This window comes from Pungitius pungitius, chromosome 4, assembly GCF_949316345.1.
Source record: "Pungitius pungitius chromosome 4, fPunPun2.1, whole genome shotgun sequence".
Taxonomy (NCBI): Eukaryota; Metazoa; Chordata; class Actinopteri; order Perciformes; family Gasterosteidae; genus Pungitius; species Pungitius pungitius.
In genome coordinates this window covers 25460315-25487509 of record NC_084903.1, presented here as the reverse complement: position 1 = coordinate 25487509, position 27195 = coordinate 25460315, and the positions used below count along the sequence as shown (strand labels likewise).

Sequence of the window (27195 nt, the reverse complement as noted above, 5' to 3'; positions counted from 1 at the left end):
ATAGACGTCTATGGGAGCAGAGGAGTCGCCCCCTGCTGGTCACTACACAGAAGTAGAGTCATTTCCTCATAGACGTCTATGGGAGCAGAGGAGTCGCCCCCTGCTGGTCACTACACAGAAGTAGAGTCATTTCCTCATAGACGTCTATGGGAGCAGAGGAGTCGCCCCCTGCTGGTCACTACAGAGGATGCAGCTTTAACACAGTTTTAACTTCTCTTTGAAGAACTGGATCCAGTTGTTGGGGAACTTGTCAGCTGCAGAGATTCCCAGAAGGCTTCACAGTTGTGTAAAGGTTTCCTGAACTAGGTCCATTGCCCTGTTAAAGATTAACAAATTAGCTTCGTTAGCTGCTACTAACTGTTGCCATGTTAAAAGTGAGAGTGGAGCTAATATTACATTACATGTCATTTAGCTAACGCTTTTATCCAAAGGAACTTACAATAGCAGGTACTGTTGTCTCAAAGAAAACAGTAAGGAATGGACTCCACCACCGTGGCCTGTGTGCACGCTCACCACGCAGGACTCCATTGGTGAAACAAAAGCATGTTGAAGCTCGATTAACGTTTGCTGCACAACATTTGGAAAAAAGCCAGTGAAATACTGGGAGAATGTGGTGTGGTCAGATGAGAAGCCATAATACACACCATGTTTGGAGGAGAAATGGCACTGCACATCACCCAGTGGAGTTTGGAGGTGGGAACATCATGTGTGGGGCTGCTTTTCAGCAAATGGTACTTCACATAATTGAAGGAAGGATGAAGGGAAAATTTACAGAGACCTTCTTGACAGAAATCTGCTGCCATCCACCAGGATGATGAAGATGAAACGCGGGACAATGATCCCAGACACACAGCCAAGGGAACTCTCAACTGGTTACAAAGAAAGAAAATAAAGCTGCTAGAATGGCCCACAATCAGCTGACTTAAATCCCACTGAAGATCTATGGAAAGAACTGAAGATCAAGATTCAAAGAAGAGGCCCACGGAACCTTCTAGATTTGAAGACTGTTAGTCTGGAAGAATGGAACAAAATCCCACCAGAGCAAAGCATCCGACTAGTTTCTCCAAACAGGAGGCGTCTTGAAGCTGAAATTACCAACAAAGGTAATTTTGTACAAAGTATTGAATAAATATCAGTAAACTGTGTCATTTCACATTATTACACATAACTTTATTCCTGAACTTCTTTGTTTTGGTTCATTGTATGTATGTATTACTTGGGTTGTTACCAACATCTGGTGAAAATGTCACGTCAATAGCTCCTTTGGAAATATATTTACTGAGAAAAATGTGTTCAATACTTATTTCACCCGCTGTATAATAAAGTTGTGTCCATGTGTGTCTGTTATTGTGTGTCATGTTGAAACACTGATAACACACTCTGTACACTGAGCTGTACATGTATATGTAATATATATATATATATATATATATATTATACATACACACTCACAGGATGCACGAATATTACTTTACTCATTAAACATTGAGAGAACTAATGAGATGTTTAAAACATGACATGAATATTATGAGACATATTTGATGCAATTGTACGTTCAGCTTTGACAAAGTTGAAGTCTGCAGTGTGAATTCAATAAAAACACATCTTTAAAGGTTTGAATGTAACGTCCAGATGTTCACACCAGAACTGAATCCACACTTTTGGCCGTGAGGACGGACCCCAGAGGAACATTTCAAATGTCACGAAGGGGGTCTCTTTTCATTAAGCCGTCCGTTGCCATGGAAACCGAGCCGTTCAGGACCAGCCGTTGCGTGTTGACTTTTCCTCACGGTGTTCCCAGCGTCATAAATATAAAACGTCACCATATTAATGACACAATATTTATTAGTATCTATTCCACTCAGTCAAACATGAATCATATTACAATGGATTATAGTATAATTTAGATGAAATGTATATGTATTTAACATTTGTTAATAATATTAAATATAATGGTATAAATGATTATTCATATTTTACTGGAGATGTTTTGTCAGTTATATGTGAAGGTAATTTTGTTTTTGGTAAACGCCACAGAAATCTATTATTTGAGTTCTTGTGCTGAAAGGAATTAATGTACATGTGTTGTTATCTTCATGTGATCTGTGATCTCAGAGCTGAGTCAGAAATAACTCGGGATGTGCTGACTGCTGCAGCCGCCAGCAGCCAATCAGAGAGCTGGCCTTTGAGGCGTTGCACCCCGTGAGAACGCCGCCGTCGCCTGTGACCTGATAACCAGCTGGACAGACCCCGGCCCCTTTGATTGGCCGAGGCCAGGTCGACTCCGGGTATAAAAGAGCAGCTTGGTCCTCCAGCACATCATCCTCCTCTTCATCATGGCCTTCCTCTGGATCGTGTCCTGCCTCGCCTTCGTCAGCGCCGCCTACGGTGAGGTCATGGTTTGATCTCAGACTGTTAGGAGCATGAAAATTGAGGTTCATGTTTTGTTCTTTAAACACAAAAGAAGAAGAACTTTATGAACTTTCTTCTTCTTCTACTTTTAAAGAGTAAAACAAGAATACAGAAACGCAGAAGAAGAAACACGTTTCCTTGGACTCGTGGTTATTCTTCGGGCATCACAAACAGAATCCACAGTGATGTCAGAAGTTAAAGTAACATTAATGGATGAAGTTCACGCCGACACACACAATAAGTCTTTGAATGTCCTCCCAGGCTGCGGCACCCCCACCATTGCCCCTGTGGTGACCGGCTACGCCCGCATCGTCAACGGCGAAGAGGCGGTGCCTCACTCTTGGCCCTGGCAGGTGTCCCTGCAGGTGAGTCTGCTTCTTCTTCTTCTCATTATTCCTCTTGTCTTTCTCTGTGTGACAGAGTTGTGCTCCTCTTTTCTCTCAGCAATCCAACGGCTTCCACTTCTGCGGAGGATCTCTGATCAACGAGAACTGGGTGGTGACCGCCGCTCACTGCAACGTCAAGTGAGTCCGTGTCACTTCCTGTCCGTGTCTGTTGGCTGCTGCAGAAGACGGAAACACAAACCCAAGCATAATAATTCCTCAGTAATTGAATATAGTTTTATCGAAACAAATGAGATTTGACTTGAGTGGATGTAAACATGCACTTCCTGTCCCCTGACAGGACCTACCACGTAGTGATCGTTGGAGAACACGATAAGGGCTTCGGCTCCAACGAGGTCGTCCAGCGCCTGAAGCCTTCCAAGGTGAGACCCATCCGTCAGCTGATCAAGTGTCAGCACTGAGAACCTCCCCACTTAACCCCCCCATCGCCTCTCAGGTGTTCACCCACCCCAAGTGGAACCCCAGCACCATCAACAACGACATCTCCCTCATCAAGCTGGCCTCCCCCGCCCAGCTCGGAACCAACGTGTCGCCTGTCTGTCTCGCTGAGTCCACCGACAACTTCCCCGCCGGCATGAACTGCGTGACCTCCGGGTGGGGTCTGACCCGCTACAACGGTGAGCAACAAGATCCAAGAGCTAGGCCCACGATTAGAGAGAATCTCACTGGTTGGCTGCTAATTGGTCTCTGAAGGTTGTGTGAGTAACACAATCATAATAAAACGTGATTAAAGGAGCCTTTTTGGTCAAAGAGAGCAACCTTTCTGAAGAGAAGTTTTACTCTGAAAGGGGAGGCGGATATGTGTCTGACTGCGCGTGTTGACTCCTCCCACAGCTCCCAGTACTCCCAACAAGCTGCAACAGGCGGCCCTCCCCCTTCTGTCCAACGAGCAGTGCAAGAACCACTGGGGCAGCAACATCTCCGACGTGATGATCTGTGGGGGAGGAGCCGGAGCCACTTCCTGCATGGTGAGGCCCCGCCCATCTCCGGTCTCACCTGTCTCACTCTGATTTTTTTTCCCTTTATCGACCTCCTTGTCACTGGTTGTGGTTGATTGGTTTGACTAGTAATTGATTTCCTGTTCCAGGGCGACTCTGGTGGTCCTCTGGTCTGTCAGAAGGACAATGCCTGGACTCTGGTCGGCATCGTCTCCTGGGGAAGCAGCCGTTGCTCCACCTCCACCCCCGCCGTCTACGCCCGTGTTACCGAGCTCCGTGGCTGGGTAGACCAGATCCTCGCCGCTAACTAAGCGCTCAGAGGCCGAAACCCCCTCAAACCCTCAAACCCCCGACCTCGACAGTCCTGCCTTACATTGTGTGTCTAGACGATGAATGGAAATAAAAACACTGAACATCACTGATTGTGTCTGCATGAACCAACGTTAACACACACTCGGACTCACCTGGTCACCTCACAGCACGATGCATATGGAAAGGGGCCAACTGGGAGTCCTAAACACAGGGTTGCTCCTCTGATCCGCCTGTCGTTGGCAAACCTGTCTGTGTGTAAAACGTATCACAGACTGTCTAATAGAAGTTAAAGTCACTATGGTGACGTCTCTTGTGGCTTTGTGGATTTTTAGCAGCCTCTCGTTTGTTGATTTGGCCATAAATGTCTCTCTGGTAGAGACCTGTCAATCAGCGTGAAGCCCCGGCATGCTGCATTGAAGAAGACTTGAAACTAGAGACTGAGACCATGAACTCATGTTTACAATGTTTACTGAGGGAATAAATCAAGAGAGAAGTAGAGTCATTCCCTCATAGACGTCTATGGGAGCAGTGGAGTCGCCCCCTGCTGGTCACTACACAGAAGTAGAGTCATTTCCTCATAGACGTCTATGGGAGCAGAGGAGTCGCCCCCTGCTGGTCACTACACAGAAGTAGAGTCATTTCCTCATAGACGTCTATGGGAGCAGAGGAGTCGCCCCCTGCTGGTCACTACACAGAAGTAGAGTCATTTCCTCATAGACGTCTATGGGAGCAGAGGAGTCGCCCCCTGCTGGTCACTACACAGAAGTAGAGTCATTTCCTCATAGACGTCTATGGGAGCAGAGGAGTCGCCCCCTGCTGGTCACTACACAGAAGTAGAGTCATTTCCTCATAGACGTCTATGGGAGCAGAGGAGTCGCCCCCTGCTGGTCACTACATAGAAGTAGAGTAATTTCCTCATAGACGTCTATGGGAGCAGAGGAGTCGCCCCCTGCTGGTCACTACACAGAAGTAGAGTCATTTCCTCACAGACGTCTATGGGAGCAGAGGAGTCGCCCCCTGCTGGTCACTACACAGAAGTAGAGTCATTTCCTCATAGACGTCTATGGGAGCAGAGGAGTCGCCCCCTGCTGGTCACTACACAGAAGTAGAGTCATTTCCTCATAGACGTCTATGGGAGCAGAGGAGTCGCCCCCTGCTGGTCACTACACAGAAGTAGAGTCATTTCCTCATAGACGTCTATGGGAGCAGAGGAGTCGCCCCCTGCTGGTCACTACACAGAAGTAGAGTCATTTCCTCATAGACGTCTATGGGAGCAGAGGAGTCGCCCCCTGCTGGTCACTACATAGAAGTAGAGTCATTTCCTCATAGACGTCTATGGGAGCAGAGGAGTCGCCCCCTGCTGGTCACTACACAGAAGTAGAGTCATTTCCTCACAGACGTCTATGGGAGCAGAGGAGTCGCCCCCTGCTGGTCACTACACAGAAGTAGAGTCATTTCCTCATAGACGTCTATGGGAGCAGAGGAGTCGCCCCCTGCTGGTCACTACATAGAAGTAGAGTAATTTCCTCATAGACGTCTATGGGAGCAGAGGAGTCGCCCCCTGCTGGTCACTACACAGAAGTAGAGTCATTTCCTCACAGACGTCTATGGGAGCAGAGGAGTCGCCCCCTGCTGGTCACTACACAGAAGTAGAGTCATTTCCTCATAGACGTCTATGGGAGCAGAGGAGTCGCCCCCTGCTGGTCACTACACAGAAGTAGAGTCATTTCCTCATAGACGTCTATGGGAGCAGAGGAGTCGCCCCCTGCTGGTCACTACACAGAAGTAGAGTCATTTCCTCATCATGTGGAGCTGAACTGGGACACCTGTGGTCCCACAATGGGCCTCATGTAGTCCTCTCCTCTCCCTCTTTGGGCTCAGATCCACAGCTCGTCCCGGTTCAGATCCCCCTGCTTTGAACAGAGAAGCAGCTGTGTCTGCCTGTGACGGGTGTGAGGACCTGATGGGAACGCATTACACCCCCAATCAGAACCCTTCATGTTCTTCAATGTTCTGAAGAACCCATTCAAGTTAAATACTAAGCGTAAAGCATCTAGCCTTCATATGGATCTATACATTCCTCCACTCGTCTGCATCCTTCAGGACGCTGTCAGACTGTCTCCTTCAGTCGGCTCCTCTGAACGGGATGAAGAGGACTCACCTGACCCCCCCGGGTCCACGTTCTGTTCTGATGAACATCAATGTTCAGTTATAACAAATACACAACGAGCCTGTCAGCCCGGATTAATAAGTGTGTCGTTAAACGTAGTTTTTATTGACATTGGAGTGTCCTCTGCCTTAAGATCACAAAATTACTATTATCTGAAAGTAATTATAAATTAGTAAAGGATGGATGAACCTATTTCATTTGAATCTGAAATATATCATGCAAAAGGAGAAGCGTAATCTGTAGTTTTCAGGTTTTATTGTTAAGCTCAGCAGGTTGCTAGGCAACAGGAGCAGTGGAGGTAATGCTGATGACGCAATCAGGAGGTCCCCCGTAGGCCAGACCGCCCCATGTCAGTCACCTTTTGGTTCCGCCTATACGGTCATTGGAGGACCAGCTCAGGTCTACGAAGGCCGCAGGCTACAAGGATGCAGGCTACGAGGATGCAGGCTACGAGGATGCAGGCTACGAGGATGCAGGCTAGTGACGGAGTCACAGCTACAGAGTGTCACAGCAGTGTATTTTGACCCAGTACAAGCAGATGGTATGATGGAAGGAAGGCTTTCTATACAAGAGGCATTGGAAGAATGTACATCTGTTTAATCCAGATTGAGTCGGAACAAGACACAGTTGAGAAAAGGCACAGATCAGGGCAGTGGGATTAATCCACTCATCTTTACACTAATGACATATTCACAGGTACCAGTAGGTATGAGGACGATGGGGCACTATGGAGAAAAGGAAGCAACGTGGAACACGCGGTCAGCAGAGGCGGTGGAGAGGGGGGGGATGTTTTTTCATTCCCAATTAACATGGGCAAGTCATACGTATCAATAGAACATTGGGAGGGGGGGGGGGGTTTAAAGGTGTGTCGTGTGTGATGAGTCACATAATCTGACGAAAGCTGGGAAACATAGATGCAGAATTAACAGTGAAATGCAGACTGACGTTTAAATGTAGATTCACTAATTCGTTTTCTGCCTTTTAGCAAAGAGAAACAGCGATGTGACGTCTGGTAAAACGTGAAATTAGAAGAAATAACCCTCTGACCTGTGTGGAACACGTCATGGGGTCAAGGTCACATGTTACAGATGTTAGGAGCGTTCATGTGGTGGAGACACTAGCACTTTATTCCACAAGGGGGCGACACAATCTACTCACATGTTACAACTGATCATAAATATTCTACACTAGTGAAAACAGACACATTCTCCTTTTATTTTTTATTTATTCAGAGGCAAGTTGGCACATACAGGCAAATCAATGCACAATAAAATACTAATTATTTGTATTACCTTTAGCATTATAGTTCTAACCAATTAAACTGGATTATAAAATGGTAACTGATGGTAATTTGTTTATTTTTAAAATTATTGTATTACTACTTCATATATAAAATCGAATAAAGACTATTTTCATTATCCATTCATCTTTAAATTACCTTAATTTTTAAAAATATGGATAGTTTAATTTATCAGAAATATTTGAAAACTGGAATCTGAATATTAAGCTCATTCCCTGCACACTGTGTGTGTGTGTGTGTGTGTGTGTGTGTACGCGTGTGTGTGTACGCGTGTGTGTGTGTGTGTGTGTGTACGCGTGTGTGTGTGTACGCGTGTGTGTGTACGTGTGTGTGTGTGTGTGTGTACGTGTGTACGCGTGTGTGTGTACGCGTGTGTGTGTACGTGTGTGTGTGTGTGTGTGTGTACGCGTGTGTGTGTGTACGTGTGTGTGTACGTGTGTGTGTGTGTGTGTGTGTGTACGCGTGTGTGTGTACGCGTGTGTGTGTACGCGTGTGTGTGTACGTGTGTGTACGCGTGTGTGTGTGTACGTGTGTGTGTGTACGTGTGTGTGTGTACGTGTGTGTGTGTACGTGTGTGTGTGTGTGTCTTTAACAGCAAGAGGAACCGCTGTGTTTTCCTCCTTCTGAGTGAGGAACAAACTACTAAAAGGTTGAAGTCCTGATAAATAAACAAGGCGTCTCTTCTTCTCAGCAAACACGCGCTGGCTGATGGTCCGTGGAGGTAACCGCGGGCAACAGGAGGAGTCCAACGTCATCAGCTCCTGACCAGCGCCAGGAACTCGTCGCGGGTCTTGGGGTCCTCCCTGAAGACCCCCAGCATGGTGCTGGTGACGGTCTTACTGTTCATCTTCTGCACGCCCCGCATCACCATGCACATGTGACTGCAAGGAAGGGGAAGAGAGGCAGGATGAGGAACGCGGTCCAGCTGTCGACTTAATGACCACGAGCCGATGGCGGGGAAGGAAAGGGTCGTACGTGGCCTCGATGACCACGCCCACTCCGGCGGGCTTCAGCGCCTCGGTGATGGCCACGGCGATCTGTTTGGTCAGCCGCTCCTGAACTGTGGACCCACGGACACAAAGGTGAGCGGGTCGGCCAGAGGACACGGGGCACTGACCTTTGACCTGAAGGTACCTTGTAGTCGCCGGCTGTAGATTTCCACGATCCTGAAAGAGAAACAATATCGAATCAATAATCACCGTCTGTAAGGATGAGGAATTAAAAACAATATTTATATTTAAGGAACTAAATTTAAAAGAATCGTCTTTAAAATACATTCATCTATTTTTAGGGAATGTGGAGATGAAATTAAGCATTAACATTATTTCTCTGGTCTGAAGACGATCAGATTTATAAAACCATGTCCAGTTTCTATGTAGAGTAAATGATACTGGTATCACATTGGCATCTTAGTCCTGTGTAAGAGGTCCTTTTTTGGGTGAACTGTCCCTGTAAACCAAAAAAAAATTCAAATTTTAAGATCCATTTATCAAACAAATGGATAATCAAGCAGGTCTGCAGAAAACACCCAACCCGGTCTTCACCTTTGACCTCTTGCTCTTTGTGAGAAAAACAACTTGAGACAAATTCAACCTCGTCCACCCAAGAAAATGTCGTGGGGTCAAACGGCTCCTGATGGAGGCCAGAAGCTGCAGTGAGGAACCTCTGGATTCCACATCTGTTCATGATTCCACACCCGATGCCAAGTGGGTCATTCTATATATCATTTCTATTTCAGAGGTTTACATACACTTTTAAATGCATTTTGCTGGTGTAAATGTAGTGTGTTATACGTTTAAAGTAAATACAACAGGCGGCGCCGCCCCCTGGTGGTCAGCAGAGGGAACGCAGCTTTCAGTCCAATGAACCGTAGAAACATAAAACTCCTTCTGGTTATGTAATAATGTCTCATTGTCTTTATGACGAGCTCTAGATCCACTAAAGTGTAGGTCAAAGGTGACCATCCCGAAAAAAAGCCAGGGAAGAAAACCATTTATCTCTGAAACCGCGGTTGCTTCTTCACGACCACGACACACCTCGGTGCTCACAGTGGCAGCGTGCACGTTAGCGCCGTGCACGTTAGCGCCGTGCACGTTAGCGCCGTGCACGTTAGCGACGGGTGTTAGTGCGATAAGCCTCGAGGTATTGGGGTCAGTGGGATCAGATTCGACGCTTGTACGCACACACAAACACACGTCCTTTAATAATCAGCTTAAAGACACTCCCACACGTGCACATAATGAGGTGGGAATCGACTCACCTGGCCAGCTTGCTGAGGCCCAGGACTCTCTTGTTGGGGAGGTAGCCGATGTGAACCTGCACCCAGGAGAAAGATCAGGATCAGACACTCCACACCAGCTACGCCCTGCATCCCCGAAGCAAGGCGGGTGGTGCAGAAGCTCATGGGAACCAGATGGATTCTCTTATTTTGGCGGGGTGGTCTTTGTTAATGAAAGGTAATTCTCAGTATCTGGTATCACAACATTAGATATTTCCAAAAGAATTGTGTGGGATCAAACTGAAGGTTTGTTCAGACAAAAGCAAAATAAGGAGTTCTGCCAAACAAATGCGTAGAGTTGAGAGCAGCCACTAAACGGCTTTTAAAAGCAGCAGGAGTCTCCCAAACTTCAGATGTAGGGTTGCAGTGGGCTCAGGACCACATGAAGACCTTCAAACCGCTTGGTTTACGGAGGAGTGCCGTGCAACCCTTGATGGTCCTGATGAGGCAGACGTCATGGGGGGGGGGGAGGGGGGAGCTAGCAGGCCCCCCGACACTGGGAACAGGTTTCTGACCACTTTGTTCTGTGGTCCAAACAGAAGAAGAAAAAGAAGCCTTCCTTCCACAGCAAAGACCCAACCGTGCTGCAAAGAACCCTCTGGGGCATTAGAGGGAAAGCCATGGCGTAAATACCACCTAATGCTGCAAATTCAAAAGATGAATATCTGCATGAAACTGCATAAAAACCAGGGATTTTTAGTTGTTTATTTAAAAAAAAAAAATCCCGTTCAAAATCCCGTTAGTTCAATAAAATGTGAATTAGCCGCCTGACTGAGCAGCGTAATCTGCACCGTGTGGACCGCGGTGTCGACACGCCCGTCCAAGGCAACGTAGCTGGACGTCAGCGCGGGGTTCCGTTGCCATAGTGACCGCGCCAACTTCAACGTCGGTTCCACCGTGATTCTATTTGTACGAGGGAGACATCTATTCAGGGGGGGGGGCGCTCAAGCGCATTGACCTGTGACCTCAGCGAGGTGCAGCATGTGGACACAAACGTAGGTCTCCATCCTGGCCTTAAAAAGGGCCTCCTTATGCCATCATGTTATTAACCCTGTTAATGTTATTAGAACTCTGAAACACAAGGGATTACCCTGAGAAACCGGTGCTTTAACCCAAAGTGTGTGAAGCAACAGAAGAGAAGCAGGCGGAGGAACAAAAGACGAGCGAGAGCCGGAGAATCATTGATGTCTGGAGGCTGTAACGCACGCACACACACACACACACACACACACACACACACACACACACACACACACACCTCAAATGTCAGACACACTTTGCGCGCTTGTTGCCCTTTCTCTCGTCAGAGATCTCTTCTTCCTGCCGGACATGCGGGCATCGAGCAGGCGGACCGTGACGGACTCCTCTGATGACGTAACAACCACCAGTGGGTCGTTACGTCGGAGCTCATGATTTAAACGACAAACGTTACTCGGTCTTATTAAATTTATTTTAGAGTAATTTACATTTTACAAAACACATAATTACAAATACCCAAACATTTTTTTCTATTCGAGCTAGTAGAAAAAACATCTGGATTAGTTTCCCACAAAAACTCCATTTGACAGATTACACGTGAACACATCACGATAACGTTATAATGGTCCGTTCCGAGCGGAGCCTGAACGCATCACAATGTAACGGATGGACCCTCGTTTGATGGCTGTAAACCGTTTCATTTACTAACTAGTTTGTTTATGATGTCACAGACTTTAACATCAGAGATGTCTTCACTAACTGAAAATGGAGGAGAAACGTTATTTACACTCTTTAACCTTTGGTTTCATTTTATTTCTTGAGGCAGCTGGAGACTGAAACGACACAAAGGACAGAAGGTTCATCAGACTAGTGACACCCTGAAGTGTCCCAACTGATCTGTTACAAACGAGATCAATATCCTGAAACTACAAACCTGCCGCCATCTAAAGAGGATGAAGAGGAGGAGGAGGAGGAGGAGCATGTTGAGTCACTGAGGGACAGATGAGAGGCTGATAGAAGAGGGGGGGGGGGGCGTTAGAAGCATAAAAAGCCACCTGATGGCAGACACACACAGGAGGTGTGGTAAGTGTTTGTCATCAGAGATCATTCATGGTGGAAAAAGATCAGCTGCTCGTTGATGTGTTTAACAACGTGCACCTGCTGCTGGAGGAGGAGGAAGAGGAGGAAGAGGAAGAGGTCAATCAGGCTTCCTAGTGGAGACTAAGAAAAGGAGAAATAACCAGATCAGATCCCTTGTTCTCAGTGAATCAGACCAGTTGCCCTCTGGGTAAAATGTTTGATTCTTCTTGTTTGAAATCTGTATAAATCTAAGTATTTGATTAGGAATATTTGGAGCTTCCTCCACAATGACCTGTGACGTTTAAGCCTCAACGGCGAAAAACAAACTTCAAACAAGAATCAATCGATCGCTGAATGAAGCCATCAGCGGGACAGATAAGGACATTTGGGCGCTCACCCTGCCGAAGATGGGCACCAGGTGATGTTCACACATGGAGAACATGTCGATGTCTTTGACGATCACCATCTCGTCGTGGTCCTCATCGAAGATGGCGTCGTTCAGCACGTCTGCACAGAAGACAAAACACTGTCTTCATGAAGGACACGCCATCAGTACAAAACAGGCTTAAATATACCATTACATTTATCAATAACTTCATTATTACTAGTTAGAACTAAACAGTTATTTACCAACAGAACCAGTAAACAAGTGAAAGTGATTCTGAATAAAAGTGGAATAAAGAGAGTCACTTGAAATCCATTAAAGAGTCAGACGACCCTCTTTTTAATAAGCTAAATACACCCGATAGATGCATCTATATAAATGCCGTCCCGCATCACTTCCTGTCCCCCAGAGGACGGCGGGGACGCTCACCGCCATCCTTTTATCGCATCTTTGTCTTCTGTAAACAGCAAAGGTCTAATTATAGCTCTGCTCAATGCTTTATTGCATTTTCAGTTGCCGGGGTCCAATAAAGCTCTTTATCTGTTTGTGAGGACGCAGGCGCCGCTCGCGCTCACAGCGCCATCTTTTCATTTCCTGTTGGGGGGGAAAATCAACAGATGCGACCTGTTGCTTCGGCCTCTGCTGCCTCTTCACGTCTGATGTTAACCTTCACTGTGGAGAACCTCCCCAGCACCACACTCCACTTCATCCTCTCCACCTCGTGAGAGACGCTAGTGTTTCCTCCACAGACGAGGCCTGATGGAACATCTCGTCTCCTCTTGGACACACACACACACACACACAATTCTGTAATTCTGATGTTGAGATGTTCTGGAGCCCACCTGATGCAACTCAAGGGCCTCGTTAGTTGCACCAGCTGACATGGTTACCATGGAGGAACCAGGAGGAGGAGACACAAACGAACGCACGCCGTGTCAGATGAAGCACAGCTGTCAGTCAGGCCATGAAGCTCGTCAGGTCACGATCTGCTACAGAGGCTCAATGACGTCATCATTCGAGTGAGATTCTGATCTTGTGGATGAACACCGTCTGGTGCAAGTTGGTGTAAAATTGCAAACTGAGATTTAGGGTTAAATCTCTGCATCTGTTGGTCATGTGATTTTGTGCTGGTGACGGGTTCAAAGCTGGACCCGTGACCCGAGCACACGACGCACCAACTCTGATCAAACAGTGCGACGTTAACAAATCACTCCACAAACAGCCCTGGTGCTCTCTGCTCTTCGGACGAAAAGGGGGGAGTCTCCTGCAACAGCCAATCAGGAGCCTGCGAGACACCATCAGCGTCTCCATCGTCCCCTCCTACCGCTAAGACCAACTCACATTTACACCCCCCCATACCAGACATTCCTTCCTTGTTTCATAAAGCGCACAAAACATCCCCCACAAAACCACCTCCAGATGGGGGGCGTCCCATGTGAAACCGAACATGACTCAAGAGCTGAAGGGCATCAGGTTCATTAAAAATACAAATGTCTGTCAGAAGTGTGAAACTGAATATGTCCCATGAATAAACAATTAGGTCTATTAAAAAGGTCAAAGTTCTTTACATCCCGACAAAAAAAAAAATCTGCCATTAATGTATTGATCGGAGAATACAATTCTTTAAGTTACATTACATGTCAGTGAGCTGACACTAAAGAAACAAACTCTGAAGTAACAAGAAAATACAATTTCATCAAATAAGCCGATGTACAACAGGTTCTAGATCAGATCCATTATAAGATCCAGCTTAAGGTCTACAGTATGTTAGTGTTTAGTGTGAAGATGTGAAGGCTCTCTGTGGTCCTGATGTCATCACAGAGCTCCTTCCACCATCTAGGAGCAGGACAGCAAAGAGTGGAGATCTAGTCCAGTGTTCTGCTCTCAGTGAGGAACAAGCAGCTTGATGTTGGGATGGAGGGTTCCACCAGGTCCTGGATGGAGACTGGACCCCATCCATTCACAGCATGCTACGTGAGCACCAGTGCTTTGAACTGGATGAGGCAGCCACTCATGAACAATGATATTAATGCTGTAGCTCTTTAATGGTCTCATTTCCTTGCTAATTGGTCTTGTCCAATGTATGCACCAGAGGCCATGACAACTTTCTTGAATGTCCACAACACAATTCTTTTTTGTACTTCCTGACTGAAGTCACTCGATGAAAACACATCAGTGACCATCAGAAAGCATAGCTAAGCTAAGGGCCATGTTGGTCACGTAGAGTGAGGAGAGGCTTTCCACTGATCGGTGTCTAGACCAGATGATGAAACTAATCTAAGCAGAATCATTCCATCGTAAACTTGTTAGAAAAGCAAACAGCGCTCTACATAAATACGAGTGCATCGCTTTATGCCACTTTATACTTCATTACATAAATAGAGACTATCTCCACAAACAGGATGAAATGTTTCCACCTTAAAGAATCAGTAATAAAGCAGAGATATTGAGGGTGTGGCCTATACTGCCCGAAGATATCGCAATATACACATAAAACACAAACCATTGGGATTTCTAGCCCTTTGATATGTAGGTTTAAGTTGACAATTCATAGTCTACAGATACGAAAATGCCAAATAAGATGTTAACAGAAAGACGTTTAGACAGCTATTGATGCATCTACTTTTACATGTAGTGGATTCCTTTTCTAATCTATTTCTTGGTCCAAGAAAGAAAGTTCATGTCTTTCATATTTGTTTTCATCCAAGTCACTGAGGTATCCATGTTATTTATGCAACTTAAAATGTAGGGACAGTCCTAATTTCACTTTACCGTGGGTCAACGGTTAACGTCCTTTACTTTTTTATCTATTACTCCGAATATTATATTAAATAACAGTAAATATGAATCTTCAAAAAAAAATTCCCACGCACGCGAGGACACCGCCCGTTAGCCGTTAGCCTAACTAGCCAACATGCTAAACTGACCAGTTCACTCAGTTTGCACATCTTAAACTTAAGTAACCTTAAATATTAATTATACATTACCTACCCAAATAGCTCCGTCCATTAAGTTCGTTTGCGCCTTGTAGGTTCTACCACAAATACCGGGAATTGTCCTCTGACGTCACGGCCCGAGCACGCGCTGGGCGCCAGGTTTCTCTCATATTGCCCAGGTGCTTTGGACCTCGTGGAGTCACGTGACACAGTGGTTCGGTAGAGATTACGTGGTGTGAACAAAAACATTTACTTAAAATGAACTGGATACACGAGGACAACGTTACATATTTGCACAAAAAGGCGATGTGTTCAAGTAAAATCACTAAATTGATTATTTCGTGTGAAATGTACAAAAAGGAACCAGCGTAATAATTACCGGGCCAGAAAGGCATTGTTTTCAGAGTGAGGTGGAGACCAGGTAAAAAGACAATTATAAAAGTGTCCCCTTATCATTGAAGCACTTGAAACTACTGTAAAATCTTTACAAAGTCGTATGAAGTGGAGTAAAGACAGGACACACCTTGGCGGTGTGAGGAGTGTTTACCTGCCACCTGTCAATCAATCCAAACCCCCCCAGAGCGGCTCTGTGGCGCCAGAGGACTCACCGATGAGATTCTCCTGGTACCCTTTGGTGAAGAACTGCATGGCGGTGGCGGCTCTCCACGGGGTCTTCAGCAGCCCCTGCCGCTGCGGGTCCTCGCCCAGTCCCCGCAGGATGGTGGTGTACGCCGCGGCCAGGGACGGGAGGCTGGTCTGGTTGTCCTCCACGCTCCGGGTGCGCTCCTCCCGCCCGCCCGCAATCACCGGCCGCGCCGCGCCGGACGCGGCAGACGCGGTAGCGGCGGCGGAGGTGGGAGGAGCGCACCCGGAGCCGCCCGGTACCGGCCGCTTCACCGTCCGGTCCAAGTGTCCGTTCAGCGCGGAGCCGCCGTCCAGCTGCTCGGTCGGTTCGGAGGGCTCCATCACTACTTCTTCTGTGGTGGACTTGCACTTGTTGAGTCAGTGCGTCGCGTGACGTCTCACTTGCGTTCAGTGGGTTCAACGCGCCGGGATCCTCGAGGCTTTATACGAGCAGGATAATCCAGGGCCGCTCCCATTGGCTGCCCGCTTCCACGGGGGCGGAGCCAACATCTTTCACCAGGGACTTTACTTACAAAAGTATCCTGAAGAGTACAACTACTCGGTTACAAACCTCACACAAGTACAAGTACACGATCACCATAACGCAACCGAGTTTTAAAACGTTCACATGCGTCAGTGTCTAATATCTCAGGAGTGAATTCACTAATCAGAGAGATGAAAGTACGGTTTGTCATGGAGATGGTTATTCAAGTGAAACACATCTTTAATTGTATGTTGACTTATGCGCCACGTATACGTAAAAAAACTGCCAGAAACCAAAAAAACTAATTTAAATCAAATTCTTCGTCGCTTATATTCCTGTATGCAAAACATGACTTATTCTAGAATTATTTAAATAGGTTGCATCTTTATAAAGATGTATTATTATAAAAATATACATATTTACATTGCCCGCACAGATGTAGGACCTTAACTTCCCAGTGAACAGGAGTCAATTTAATGTGGGGTCGAAATGATGCATCATGGGTAAACAACACAATAAGAACCCATCTGTGACTTCTACCTTTTATATCAAAAATGAACATCGAGGAAAAGTGAACCAACAAACATTTACATTTATTCAACTTTTAAAATACACAGAAGAAATGTCATGAATGTAAGAAATGAAGGTCTACCTGATCAATAACCCAAGGCCTCTTTAAATGTTCTGATCAAGTGCCTGAAAGAACAGAACCTGCAGCACGGACGCATCGAGGATTTAAAAGTCAGTTTTTGTTAAAAGCAAACGCTGAAAGCTTGGCGGAGGGATCCAAAGATCTCTTCTTCTTGGCACTATTTTCATCTGCTTCCACCGGTCCATGTTCGTCATCTCCTCCGGCCGCTCCTTCTTCATCACCTCCTCCTCCTCCTCTCTTCCTCTTCTTCAGGTCCGCTGCGTCTCCCGTTTGGCTTTTTGCTCTTTCCGTCCACGACTGAATGAAACGATGCAAAAAAATAAATGAAGAAAGGTTGGTATGAAATACACGTTAATGACAACAGCACAAAGTCACATCGTTCTGTTCCGATGCACCTGGATGAGACCCCCGCGCACAGACGCACACAGACACACACAAATAGCCCCCTGTCATGTGTAATCACCACTGACAGCCTGCTGCCTCTTTTCCCTGCGCGTGGTTTTGTTTATTTATTTATTTTTCTGTCCGAGCAGAGACAAAAGGAAGCGCTTCCCTGGACGTAATGGAGTTAGGATGAATCATCGGGCCTGGTGAGAGCCAGAGGCCCCCCCCCCCCCCAACACACACACACTTAACCCCCATTTATATTCAAACACACACAATACAACGCGCTGACGTCTCACACGGCAACTGTCAATTTATTGTATTTGACTGAATGCTGTAGTTAATTACGGGGGGGGGGGGGGGGGGGGGGGGAGAAATACCAGTATCGCGTATTTTTAAGTAAGACTCTCACTTCCTGTCTGGTTCTGCTCTGCCAGGAGGAACCAGCGCCTCTAACTGGGAGAGAAGAAGAGTCATTTCTCTAAATGAAGCGGTACCGAACGGCCCGGGGCCCGGTGGTTGGGGACCGTAGACGTCAGAGTCTGAGGACGTCTCAGTGTGGCGGACACTGATGGGGTGGAAGGTACGCCCTCAGGTGAAGAACGACCTACACAACCTGTTCCAGCACCAGGAGAACTAATCCTACCTTTATTATTTATTAAATGACAGATAAAGGATCGTCTTCAGCCAGATCACATGATCCTTCAAAATAAAAGCACCATCAGCGGTCACGCAGGCGTTTCCCCTGCAGCCGGCTCACTGCGATTATCATAAGATCAATGCTTTGTGCCCTCGCGGCCCCAACGCACTCTGCAGGGTTCCCAAGCAACAAGTGCCCCCCGCCCCCCCCCCCCCCCCCCCGTCGAGTGTCCTCCGGCTCTCTGCTGAGGGTCTTGATGTATGCCGGGTCAGGCACAGACATCGATGCCTATTAAGGACGGTGTGGATGAAAGGGGGAGGTGTGTCATTACACCCCCTCCTGTTAATTCACCCATCGACTGAGGGGAGTGGCGGGGGGGGGGGGGGCTCACCAGTCGCTCCTCTGCAGACAGCGTCCTGAAGCGCCCCATGGCCTCCTTGATGACCTCCGTCTCCTCCAGCTCGGGGTGGTCGGCGCTGATGCTCTTCCTGTTCTCCTCCAGCCACAGCTGGAAGCCCGTCTTGGGCCTGAAAACCCACAAGAACATTCAGTGCCCCCCCCTGACCTCACTTCAAAAGGGTTCTGCAGCTCCATGTTTCACCTGTCGTTGTCGCCGCTGTCAGCAGGCGACGCTGGAGGCGGAGCTTCAGGTTGCTTCTGCGTGATCTCCTGGGTCTTCTTCTTGGAGCTGGTCATCTGCAGCAGAGTGGACTGAGTCTGGTGGAGGAACAGAAGCAGAACATGAGATCCAGTGTTCAGACGTCTTGCAACCAAGCCAACAGTCATGTGATGGTAAACCAGAGGACACGACGTATTGAGACCTTGCTTCTGGGTCGGGGGGGCAGCGGTTTGAGGACGGGGCCTTTGCTTGCTTTCCCTGCAGAGCCGGCGAGCGGAGACGACTTCCTGCCGGACGCCATGTTGTCCAGGATGTTGGTCCCGCGAGGCTGCGCCGCCGAGGAGGAGGAGGAGGAGGAGGAGACCTGCGGAGGCACACAGCGTCACTCGGGTTCTGCACATTCAGCCTTTCATCGTCTCTAACAAGGCGCCGGTCCACTCTCACCTTGAAGGGATTTGCTCGTCCGGATTTACCGACTGCAAAAATAAAAGAGGAATATTTGTGTTGACGCATGCAGAGCTCTGATCACATGACGGGAATATCTTCATCACTTTGTGAATAACATCAACCGTAAACCGACCAAATAACTCGCTCAGTGGGATGAAGTGCCGTTAATGACTTTACACCCGGCCTCAGGAAGATGTATCTTACTAAAGGAATGTATAATTCTATGCCATACTGGATGAGATGGTGGCTTTCATGGAGACATTTTGCATTGTATGCACACTTTATAACAATTGTTACTTACGTGGTGTCAGAGAAGGAACCACAGGTGAAGTGGCTTCTTTAGCGAACGGATTGACACCTGCAGGAAGGGACACGGACCGCAATGAAGGGAAGGACCAATGTGTGTCTCACACACACACACACACACACACACACACACACACACACAGAGAGAGGCAGAGACAGAACTGACATTCTCTGGTTTCTGGTTCTTCCTCCTCCTGGGGCCCCTGTACTTGCTCCACCTGCTCCACCTGCTCCACCTGCTCCTTGTGGTTAGGTCTGTTGCCTTGGCGACCTCCTGTGACCTCGTACCTGTTTCAAGTAACAACCTCGTGAATCACTCGTGATCCGCTTCTTTCACTTACTTAGAATGTGCATTCCCCACATACGGAGCCCCGCCTTTACACCACAGGGGGGGGACATCAATGCACAACCCCGTTACCCAGAAGCCCGTCTGGCAGCGTGCTCCGCCTCTTCTTCCGGCTCTTCCTCCCGGAGGCGGTTGGCCTTCTCCAGGGCGACCTCGCTGAGGCGCTGGGCGAGGCCCATGCGGCGGGAGCGCGAGGCGTAGCGGATGGCCAGGGTCACCGCGTTGTGGGTCATGAGCTCCGCCAGCTCCACGCAGCGGAACTCCCTCTCCAGCTTACAGGAGAGCTGCAGCCGAGCACAGGAGGTACAACCGGTGTCAAATCATCCCCCTTATTGATTAATGAAGCCTTCGATTGGACAATTAGGACTTTACAAACAGTAGTTTCAATCAATCAATCAATGCGGCAGGTGGGATGTTTTAGAAATGAACACCGAGGCAGCGTTCAGTTCATATTGTGTGTCAAAGAAAATAAGCAAGTGTTCATTCTTATTATTATTATTAGGCCCTGAAGCAGTTAAAACTATTTTAAATCAATTGAAATCCTACCATAACTTATATTTGATTAAAAAGTGTGAAACAGACGTTTTTAATAAAATAAAAGGACTCACTGCAAACATCTTCATCAGCAGCTCCTGCTGCTCCTTCTGGGAGCGAGTCTGAGCCTCCTCGTCCACCTCGTAGCCGCTGGACGACAGGAACCCAAAGTGGTTCTCGAAGAGGACGGAGCGCCAGAACTGCTCCTGGAGGAGGAAAGAGGAGAAGACAAGGCGACCGAGGACGGAGTCACTAACTGTCCAGAGGACACTCAGGAAACGTCTCCTCGGTGAGGACCAGAGGATCAGAAAGTCTGGTACTAAAAACAGTTCTCTTGTTGTTTGTTGCACTGACTTCAGGTCAGAATGATCCTCATGGGATCGTATTGACAGAACGAACCCGAGCAGGCGCTAGCAGGCGCTAGCAGGCGCTAGCAGTTTACCTCCATCAGTCCCTTCTCCGTGGAGGTCTGACACATGGGCAGCTTGAAGGGCAGGATGGCCACAGCTGGCCTGGGCAGCGTGGGGGGGTACCTGGAGCCTTTGCAGGGGATGCACCTGAGAGCAGGAGAAACATCAGGAGAACTAAACGGTGCGCTTTGGTTCAGGTAACTTTGCCTCACGGAGGCTGTTTGAATCAAGGAAATATTCCCTCCAATTTACAATAAACATCTTTATCTTCTCTTCCATCTCAGGTTTTCAACTATCTGATTCATATTAAAAACTCCTTGCTTCCAGGTCAAGGAGCCCAGACTAAAAATAAACCCTGGAATGAATGTTTTCCAGGACTTTCCAGGAGTCATTAAGTGTCTCATCTTAAAGGAAATTGTTAGAATGAGTGAATGAACCGACTCACCTGAGCTGCTGGGGGTTCTCGTGGACCCCCACCACCCAGTAGTGGTCTGACCGGCTTTTGCACGTTTCCCCGGTGTTGCACACGGGTGTCCAGGTGTTGCCGAGGGACCGGTTCAGCATCCGGACCGACCCCTCCGAGTCCACGTAGCACGGGGTGCCTGGAAACAAACTAAGCTTGAGGATTGGTGCTGCTGTGATGAATCACCGGGTCTCCAGAGGAAGAAAAACACACACGGACCCTCGGCGGTGAACCCGAGCCACGTCAGGTGGGCCCGGCGGGACAGAGGCAGCGCCTCCCCGCGGATCAGCTGACTCTTCCTGGGCCCCAGCTGCAGCAGCTGGACCCCCAGAGCCTGATCCCCGTCGAAGCCGGGGGCTGAGGAGGGAGGGGGGAGTTATAGCTAAAGACAAAAATAAAGCCGTCCTTAAAACCATTAAATAGGATCCGCTATTAAAGCCTGTGAGAAAATGAGATTAAAAATAAATGAACGTATGCAAAGCTTCTTCTAAAGCTTTAACATCTGTCGTCACATGACGTCATCCCCTTAAAATACGTTTTGGTGTTTACACCGGCACAAAGATGAAGAGATATAGACATCAAAGTATATTCATTGCATTTCCAGCTGTTTATTGATGGCAGGTGGAGGTGTTCCTATCTAATCGATCTAATCAATAACACCAATAAGGACATTTTTACTTAAGTCATGAAACAACAACAAATCTAGTCTTCCATAATCTTTAAGTTCCATTATGTCATCATGTTTCATTGATCATTACCATGGTTACCGGCTGCTCCACTAACAGGCTTCTGAGGGTTTGATTTGATGTGTGTGTGCGTGTCCCTCTGTGTGCGTGTCCCTCTGTGTGCGTGTCCCTCTGTGTGCGTGTCCCTCTGTGTGCGTGTCCTCCTGTGTGCGTGTCCTCCTGTGTGCGTGTCCCCTTGCGCGTGTCCCTCTGTGCGCGCCCCCCCGTGCGCGCCCCCCCGTGCGCGCCCCCCCGTGCGCGCCCCCCTGTGCACGTGTCTCTGACCCCGGTGGTAGACGATGAGCAGCTGCTCCCCGTGCCCCGCCATGCAGACCACGTTCCCCTGCAGGCTGAAGACTTCCCTCTGGACCCCCCCCACGGAGAAGAGGCGGAGCATCAGGGCGCTGGTGGCGACCGCCGCCCAGCCCCCCCCGAGGCACAGCGCCCGCGCCTCCTCGCCCGCCGGCAGGTCCACCATCCAGTCCTTGTTGGTGTCCCAGGAGGAGAAGTGGAGGCACTGCAGCTTGCTGAGGAGGAGGAGGAGGAGCGAGGTGAGGAGGAGGAAAGGTAGCACGGTTAGTTCTGAGGGAGGGCGGGGGGTGGAGCCTACCTGGCGAGCTCCTCCGTGCCGGGGCAGGCCAGGAGCACGGCCTCCTGGGAAAGGTCGGCCATGGTGTGACCCAGCGAGTTGGCGAGGTGCATGGCGTGGTGCACGGCCGTGTCGTGGAACTCCACGTCGATGGCGTTGTCCTGATCGTCGTTGTAGCCGCGAGCGATTCCCACCGAGTTCCACATCTGGAGGCAAAGGTTTGCTCATTTTTTATTGGATCTCCTTCTTCCTTCCTGTGAGGCGCATTGTGGCCCTCAGAATAGTTCACCTACTTCACAGTAACCTGGATAGTGACCTGAAAGTGTGGCACTTAGCTCATCGATAACATAATAATCGGCTTATTTGATCAAATGACACTTTGTTTCTTGTTCTTCTGAGTTAGTTTCCTTATGGTTGAAATGCACTTATTAAGTCGCTTTGGATAAAAGCCTCAGCTAAATGACATGTGATGTAAAAAGGTCCCTTGAGCTGTGAGTTGATGAAGACGATGATGGGTTTCGTTGCTTAGTAACGGCAGACAGAAGTGATGCGGACGAGGAGCCCAAGGACCGACCATGAAGCGGTGCGTGAGGTGAGCCGGCGTGGAGCCCGGCTGGAAGGCCTTCTGCGGGGGCGTCGGCAGGGGCCCCTCGTAGACGGGGCGAAGGGGCCCAGGCGGGGGGGCGGCCGCCATGACGGCGCTGCTGGCGTCGTCCCCGTCTTCGTCGCCTCCAAATTTGTCCCGACCCAACTTCAGCGAGCCGGCGTCTGAAGAACAGAACGACTCATTTAAATGCTGAAGTCCAGTCAAAGCTTCTCGGCTTGTCACATGACCATAAAGATGGATGAATCATGACGCGATGTGTTCAAGGACCCCCGTGAAGATGGATTACTGACTGTAACGGCGTTTCCTCTACAGCTGGATGGTCATAAGGAGAACACTCGGGTTCATTTCACTCATTTGTTTAGTGAGTTTGCCTCAGCGACGCTCCTCCAGGTGTCCGGGACCTTCTGGGAGTCTAAAACTGAAATATCTTCTGCATCCTCACTCACCCAGCGAGAGCTCGTCGTCCAGGATCGCCCCGCGGTTCCTCGGCCGCCCCGTCGCCGGCATCAGGTCATCGTCTTCATCGTCGTCCACGGCGACGGGTTTCTTGACCGGCGAGTTGTGTTCGCTGAGGCCTTCGTCCATGAGCCGGTCATCGTCATCGTCAAAAAGGTCGTCGTAGGTTTCGGCCGCTTTCTTAGACGGCTGAAAGTTTATCGAGAGTCAACTAAGGAAACTGGAAATATCAAGCGATGGATGCAGAGGAACCACGAGAGAAGCTGATGCTCATTTCTGACTTCAACGTATTCAGGAGATGTTCAGACTGTAAAGAGTTTTCCTGCATCAGTGCACAAAAGAATGAATAATCTGATTTATTGTTTATCAACTGATTGAATCATCTAATGAATTAAGATCTACTTGAATGGGTTTCCTTCAAACTTCACCAAACGCTGCACAGAAACTAAAGCGCTGTACCTTGGAGGAGGAGGAGGAGGAGGAGGAGGTGCTGAGTCCGTCCAGCAGACCCAGGCGGCCCTCTGTGTCGGTGTAGGCCACCTGGCTGCCTGAAGGACTCCAGGCCAGACTGCACACCGTGTGGCCCTTCTCGTGCTTCTGCCTGCAGACGACACGCCGTCAGCCGCAGCCGGGAGGCGTCAAAACAAACCACGTGGTCATCTTTACCTTTCCACGCAGAGCTTGCTGTTCACGTCCCACACCGTCAGCGAGCCGCCCACGCCGCCCGCCGCCAGGAACCGGCCACACGGAGACCAGGCCACCACGTTGATGAGCTGCAGAGGGAGGGGGAGTAGCTAAGTCAGTCTCCTGGCTGAGGACCAATGAAGACGGAGCGCGCAGAGGAGGAGGTGGAGATGGAGGAGGTGGAGATGGAGGAGGAGGAGGAGGAGGCCTACCTGCGTCTGCAGATCATCGGACAGCGTGCTCACGTGATCCCAGGAGCCTCGCTCGTACAGGTGCACCTTCGTCTCCACGGGAACCGCTAACAACTGAGCAGACATTTTGACATTCACTACATCACGATGGCTGATGGAGGCCGAGCGGCCAGCGGGGCGCGGGTTGTGGCACTGACCTTTGCCCCCACGGGCTGCCAGGCGAGCCGACACAGAGACTTGGCGTTGCTGACGTCGTTGGTCTTCTGCAGCAGAGGCCAGCGGATCAGCTGGGACTGAGCGGGACACAAAGCAGACACGCTGCAGCGGGGCACGCAGAGCGGATAACGAGTCGGAGCAAAAGAACAGCGACGCACCTGATCCTCGATGCTCCAAACCACCACGGAGCCGTCGCAGCTGGCGGAGGCCTGACGGAGAGAGCAGAGGACTTTTATCAGATTTCAATACTTTAATCCTAACGGGACTCACTCCATGACATCACAGGGATCTCAGAAGCAACATCGAATCCAGGTGAAAACGGCCTCAGCGTCGCACTTCTAACATCCAGAGGGTTCACGTACCAGGAAGTCGTCTTTGGGGTCAAAGGTCACACTGAGGACAGGCGCTTCGTGGCCTCGCAGCGTTTTCTGCTGGCTGCTGTCTGACACCTCCACCACCTTCACCATGAAGTCACTGCAGGCAAACACCAGACGGAGATCTGTGATCACACGAGGCTGACGGGGGGGGGGGGCTGCTGTGTAAATCGGCAAATCAATGACTGAGGGAGGCGAAACGATGGCGCTCTCCGCCACAATAAAGACGTCCAATTATTGTTGCAATCGATTCCACAAACGCCCTCAAGTACCGACCTGTTCTATTAACGTTATTTCCCATTAAAGGCATTAGATCGAAAGATGATGGATCCACAGACCAAGTGACGGCTTGAATGACCATCATCACGTCCGTAGACAAACAACATGGCTGCTGTTGATACTCACTGAATCTTACAGCCCTGCTACAGACCAACCATTTACGCTGGAATGACGCTTTGTTCACAGCGATCCTAAGTACCTGGAGCCGGCAGCGACCCTGGAGCCGCTGCTGTTGAAGGTGACGTGCGTGGCGTTGGTGGTGAACCGGGTCAGGATGCCGTCCGGGTCGCCCCCGGGGAACGTGTGGATCTGCACCGTGTTGTTGGAGCTCGCCGTCACCAGCTTGCCGTTCTGTGGCGGGAAACGACAGAAATCAATCACACGTCCTCAAAGGTTCCCCGAAACAACCAGCTGACAGATGGCGACCGACCTTGAGCGCCAGAGAGTACACCTTGTCCCCCACGGTGATGAACTTGGGATCGTCGTCATCCAGACCCTCCCAGATGCGAACATCTCCGTCGTTCCCGCCGGTCACCAAGAACCTGAGGGACGGTTTCATGACATGTATACGGTCAAGCAGATGCTCGGTTCCTCTGCATCTGGGCGTGAACGTTGCAGATGTTGCGCCGCGCCCGGAGGAGGACGACCTCTGTGTGTTTGACCCCTATGGGCTACTGTAGAAATGTAGGTATAAACGTGTCATTGGAAGGTAACGAAACCACTTGGATTCTTCTCATTACACCAAAGCAAACACACGTTTACTACATTTACCTCAGATGATCCCTTTAAAGTAATTATGTGGCTCAATGTGGTTTGGGAATTATATGAAATCCGCTTGGGACAGTATGGTTTGTTTTGATCTATGACAACTAGAGGACTGTTTCAGCCGTACAGCCAAAGTAAAGTGTACAATAATCCTGGAGAAGTAAATGAAATGAATGAAGAAGCAACAGTAGAAGCGTCAGTAACAACAGTTTAAGCACGGAGTACTTCTGGTATCCTCACCTCCCAGAGTGATCGAAGCAGACCTCGGTGTGTCCCTCCGAGTGCCCGTAGCGCATCGGCTTCCTCTCACAAGGCATCTTTGCACAAACACCGGACTGACAGGCGGGAAAGTACAGCAATGAATACGTGAAACAAATGAATAAGTACTTCAACACACTAGCAACACACATGCGTGACGCATGCTTACTACTCGGTGGCCTGTCACGAGCTCCCGTGGCTCGTTCAGGCACTTGGGCTAGCCGAGGAGCTAAGCTAACAATACTGTAGCGTTAGCTACAGCTAAGGCTCTATCAAAGCCAACGGGCGGGTCGGTGAACGGTGTTTCCGGTGCGACGCGTTCAGCTCGGACCGAGCGGGACGTTGTGTGTTAAAATGCGTTTTATTCCGAAGTCAGCGGGGCAACTTACAACTTCCCCAGTGCGCAGAGTCCACGGATTGGTGATGGGGTCGCTTTTCGTCTCCTGAATCTCCCGCGCTGCGTTGAAGACGGGGACGCGCGGCGTCGCAACTCCCGCTACTTACGTCATGACGCAATCGACGTAACCGCTCCATCGTTTGAGGCGCATCACATCTGTCCTCCATGAGTTGGTCTCCTTACCAGGACTTAGTTGTGCATTTCTGTTCTCTGTTCAGGCACTTCAGACAGCCGAAACGCAGACAAACATATTCAACTATAAGTTAAACAAAAAAAAAATTTAGTATTAAACTTTTAAAGATCTGCCTAGTTTCTACGAATCCTCTCACATTAAGGTCCCAGAAGAGACTGTAATTGTTTCATACAGTTCTTTAATCATCTTTATTTTTGATTAGGTAAGTCGTACAAATATTGCATGGGAAGTTAATGATTTATTTGGAGCATCTGCTGTAGACGTTGTTGAATGTAAAATGTATTCCCCAACATCATATTCTGTACTTCCGACCTTCACAGTGTAAACGCGGTTTTGTCTCGGGGATCATTTGATTAGTG

At 48.9% G+C, this 27195-nt stretch overlaps 3 protein-coding genes across 4 annotated transcripts; 1 reads left to right on the top strand and 2 right to left on the bottom strand.

Moving 5' to 3' along the window:
• Positions 1-2298: 2298 nt before the first annotated feature.
• LOC119199085 (chymotrypsin B-like) lies at positions 2299-4172 on the top strand. The gene is made up of 7 exons (XM_037456710.2): positions 2299-2388; positions 2674-2777; positions 2857-2936; positions 3097-3178; positions 3253-3433; positions 3651-3784; positions 3904-4172. Exons 1-7 carry the CDS (start codon positions 2337-2339, stop codon positions 4063-4065), a joined length of 795 nt encoding a protein of 264 aa, XP_037312607.1. The 5' UTR covers positions 2299-2336; the 3' UTR covers positions 4066-4172.
• Positions 4173-8058: 3886 nt separating this feature from the next.
• gch1 (GTP cyclohydrolase 1) lies at positions 8059-16241 on the bottom strand. Its single transcript, XM_037455135.2, has 6 exons — positions 15802-16241; positions 12270-12379; positions 9797-9852; positions 8671-8702; positions 8512-8596; positions 8059-8417 (listed from the first exon to the last, which is right to left on the bottom strand). Exons 1-6 carry the CDS (start codon positions 16157-16159, stop codon positions 8291-8293), a joined length of 768 nt encoding a protein of 255 aa, XP_037311032.1. The 5' UTR covers positions 16160-16241; the 3' UTR covers positions 8059-8290.
• A 632-nt stretch (positions 16242-16873) lies between these two features.
• On the bottom strand, positions 16874-26743 carry wdhd1 (WD repeat and HMG-box DNA binding protein 1). Of its 2 annotated transcripts, none has more exons than XM_062561956.1 (26): positions 26636-26743; positions 26229-26323; positions 25654-25765; positions 25423-25574; positions 24933-25044; positions 24729-24779; positions 24552-24647; positions 24376-24468; positions 24146-24252; positions 23939-24080; positions 23470-23668; positions 22991-23184; positions 22438-22622; positions 22113-22354; positions 21322-21459; positions 21085-21241; positions 20672-20786; positions 20304-20435; positions 19768-19979; positions 19516-19637; positions 19345-19401; positions 19039-19072; positions 18799-18949; positions 18579-18694; positions 18369-18504; positions 16874-17250 (listed from the first exon to the last, which is right to left on the bottom strand). In XM_062561956.1, the coding sequence occupies exons 2-26, from the start codon at positions 26303-26305 to the stop codon at positions 17044-17046; spliced, it is 3339 nt and encodes a 1112-aa protein (XP_062417940.1). In that variant the 5' UTR covers positions 26306-26323; positions 26636-26743; the 3' UTR covers positions 16874-17043. The 2 variants fall into 2 exon arrangements, with proteins under 2 accessions (XP_062417940.1, XP_037312494.2); XM_037456597.2 differs by having other exon boundaries at positions 18799-18960; positions 19041-19072.
• Positions 26744-27195: the final 452 nt, after the last annotated feature.

Coding starts and splice junctions, on each gene's coding strand:
- LOC119199085 (XM_037456710.2), top strand. CDS start 2,337: ATGGCCTTCCTCTGGATCGTGTCCTGCCTCGCCTTCGTCAGCGCCGCC. Junction 2,389..2,673: donor CTTCGTCAGCGCCGCCTACG/GTGAGGTCATGG, acceptor ATGTCCTCCCAG/GCTGCGGCACCCCCACCATT. Junction 3,785..3,903: donor CCGGAGCCACTTCCTGCATG/GTGAGGCCCCGC, acceptor TTCCTGTTCCAG/GGCGACTCTGGTGGTCCTCT.
- gch1 (XM_037455135.2), bottom strand. CDS start 16,159: ATGGAGCCCTCCGAACCGACCGAGCAGCTGGACGGCGGCTCCGCGCTG. Junction 8,703..9,796: donor GGCCTCAGCAAGCTGGCCAG/GTGAGTCGATTC, acceptor TTTCTCTTTCAG/GATCGTGGAAATCTACAGCC. Junction 8,418..8,511: donor GGCGTGGTCATCGAGGCCAC/GTACGACCCTTT, acceptor CCTTCCTTGCAG/TCACATGTGCATGGTGATGC.
- wdhd1 (XM_037456597.2), bottom strand. CDS start 26,305: ATGCCTTGTGAGAGGAAGCCGATGCGCTACGGGCACTCGGAGGGACAC. Junction 19,980..20,303: donor TGCTGATGAAGATGTTTGCA/GTGAGTCCTTTT, acceptor GCTCGGCTGCAG/CTCTCCTGTAAGCTGGAGAG. Junction 19,638..19,767: donor GCTGCCAGACGGGCTTCTGG/GTAACGGGGTTG, acceptor TACTTGAAACAG/GTACGAGGTCACAGGAGGTC.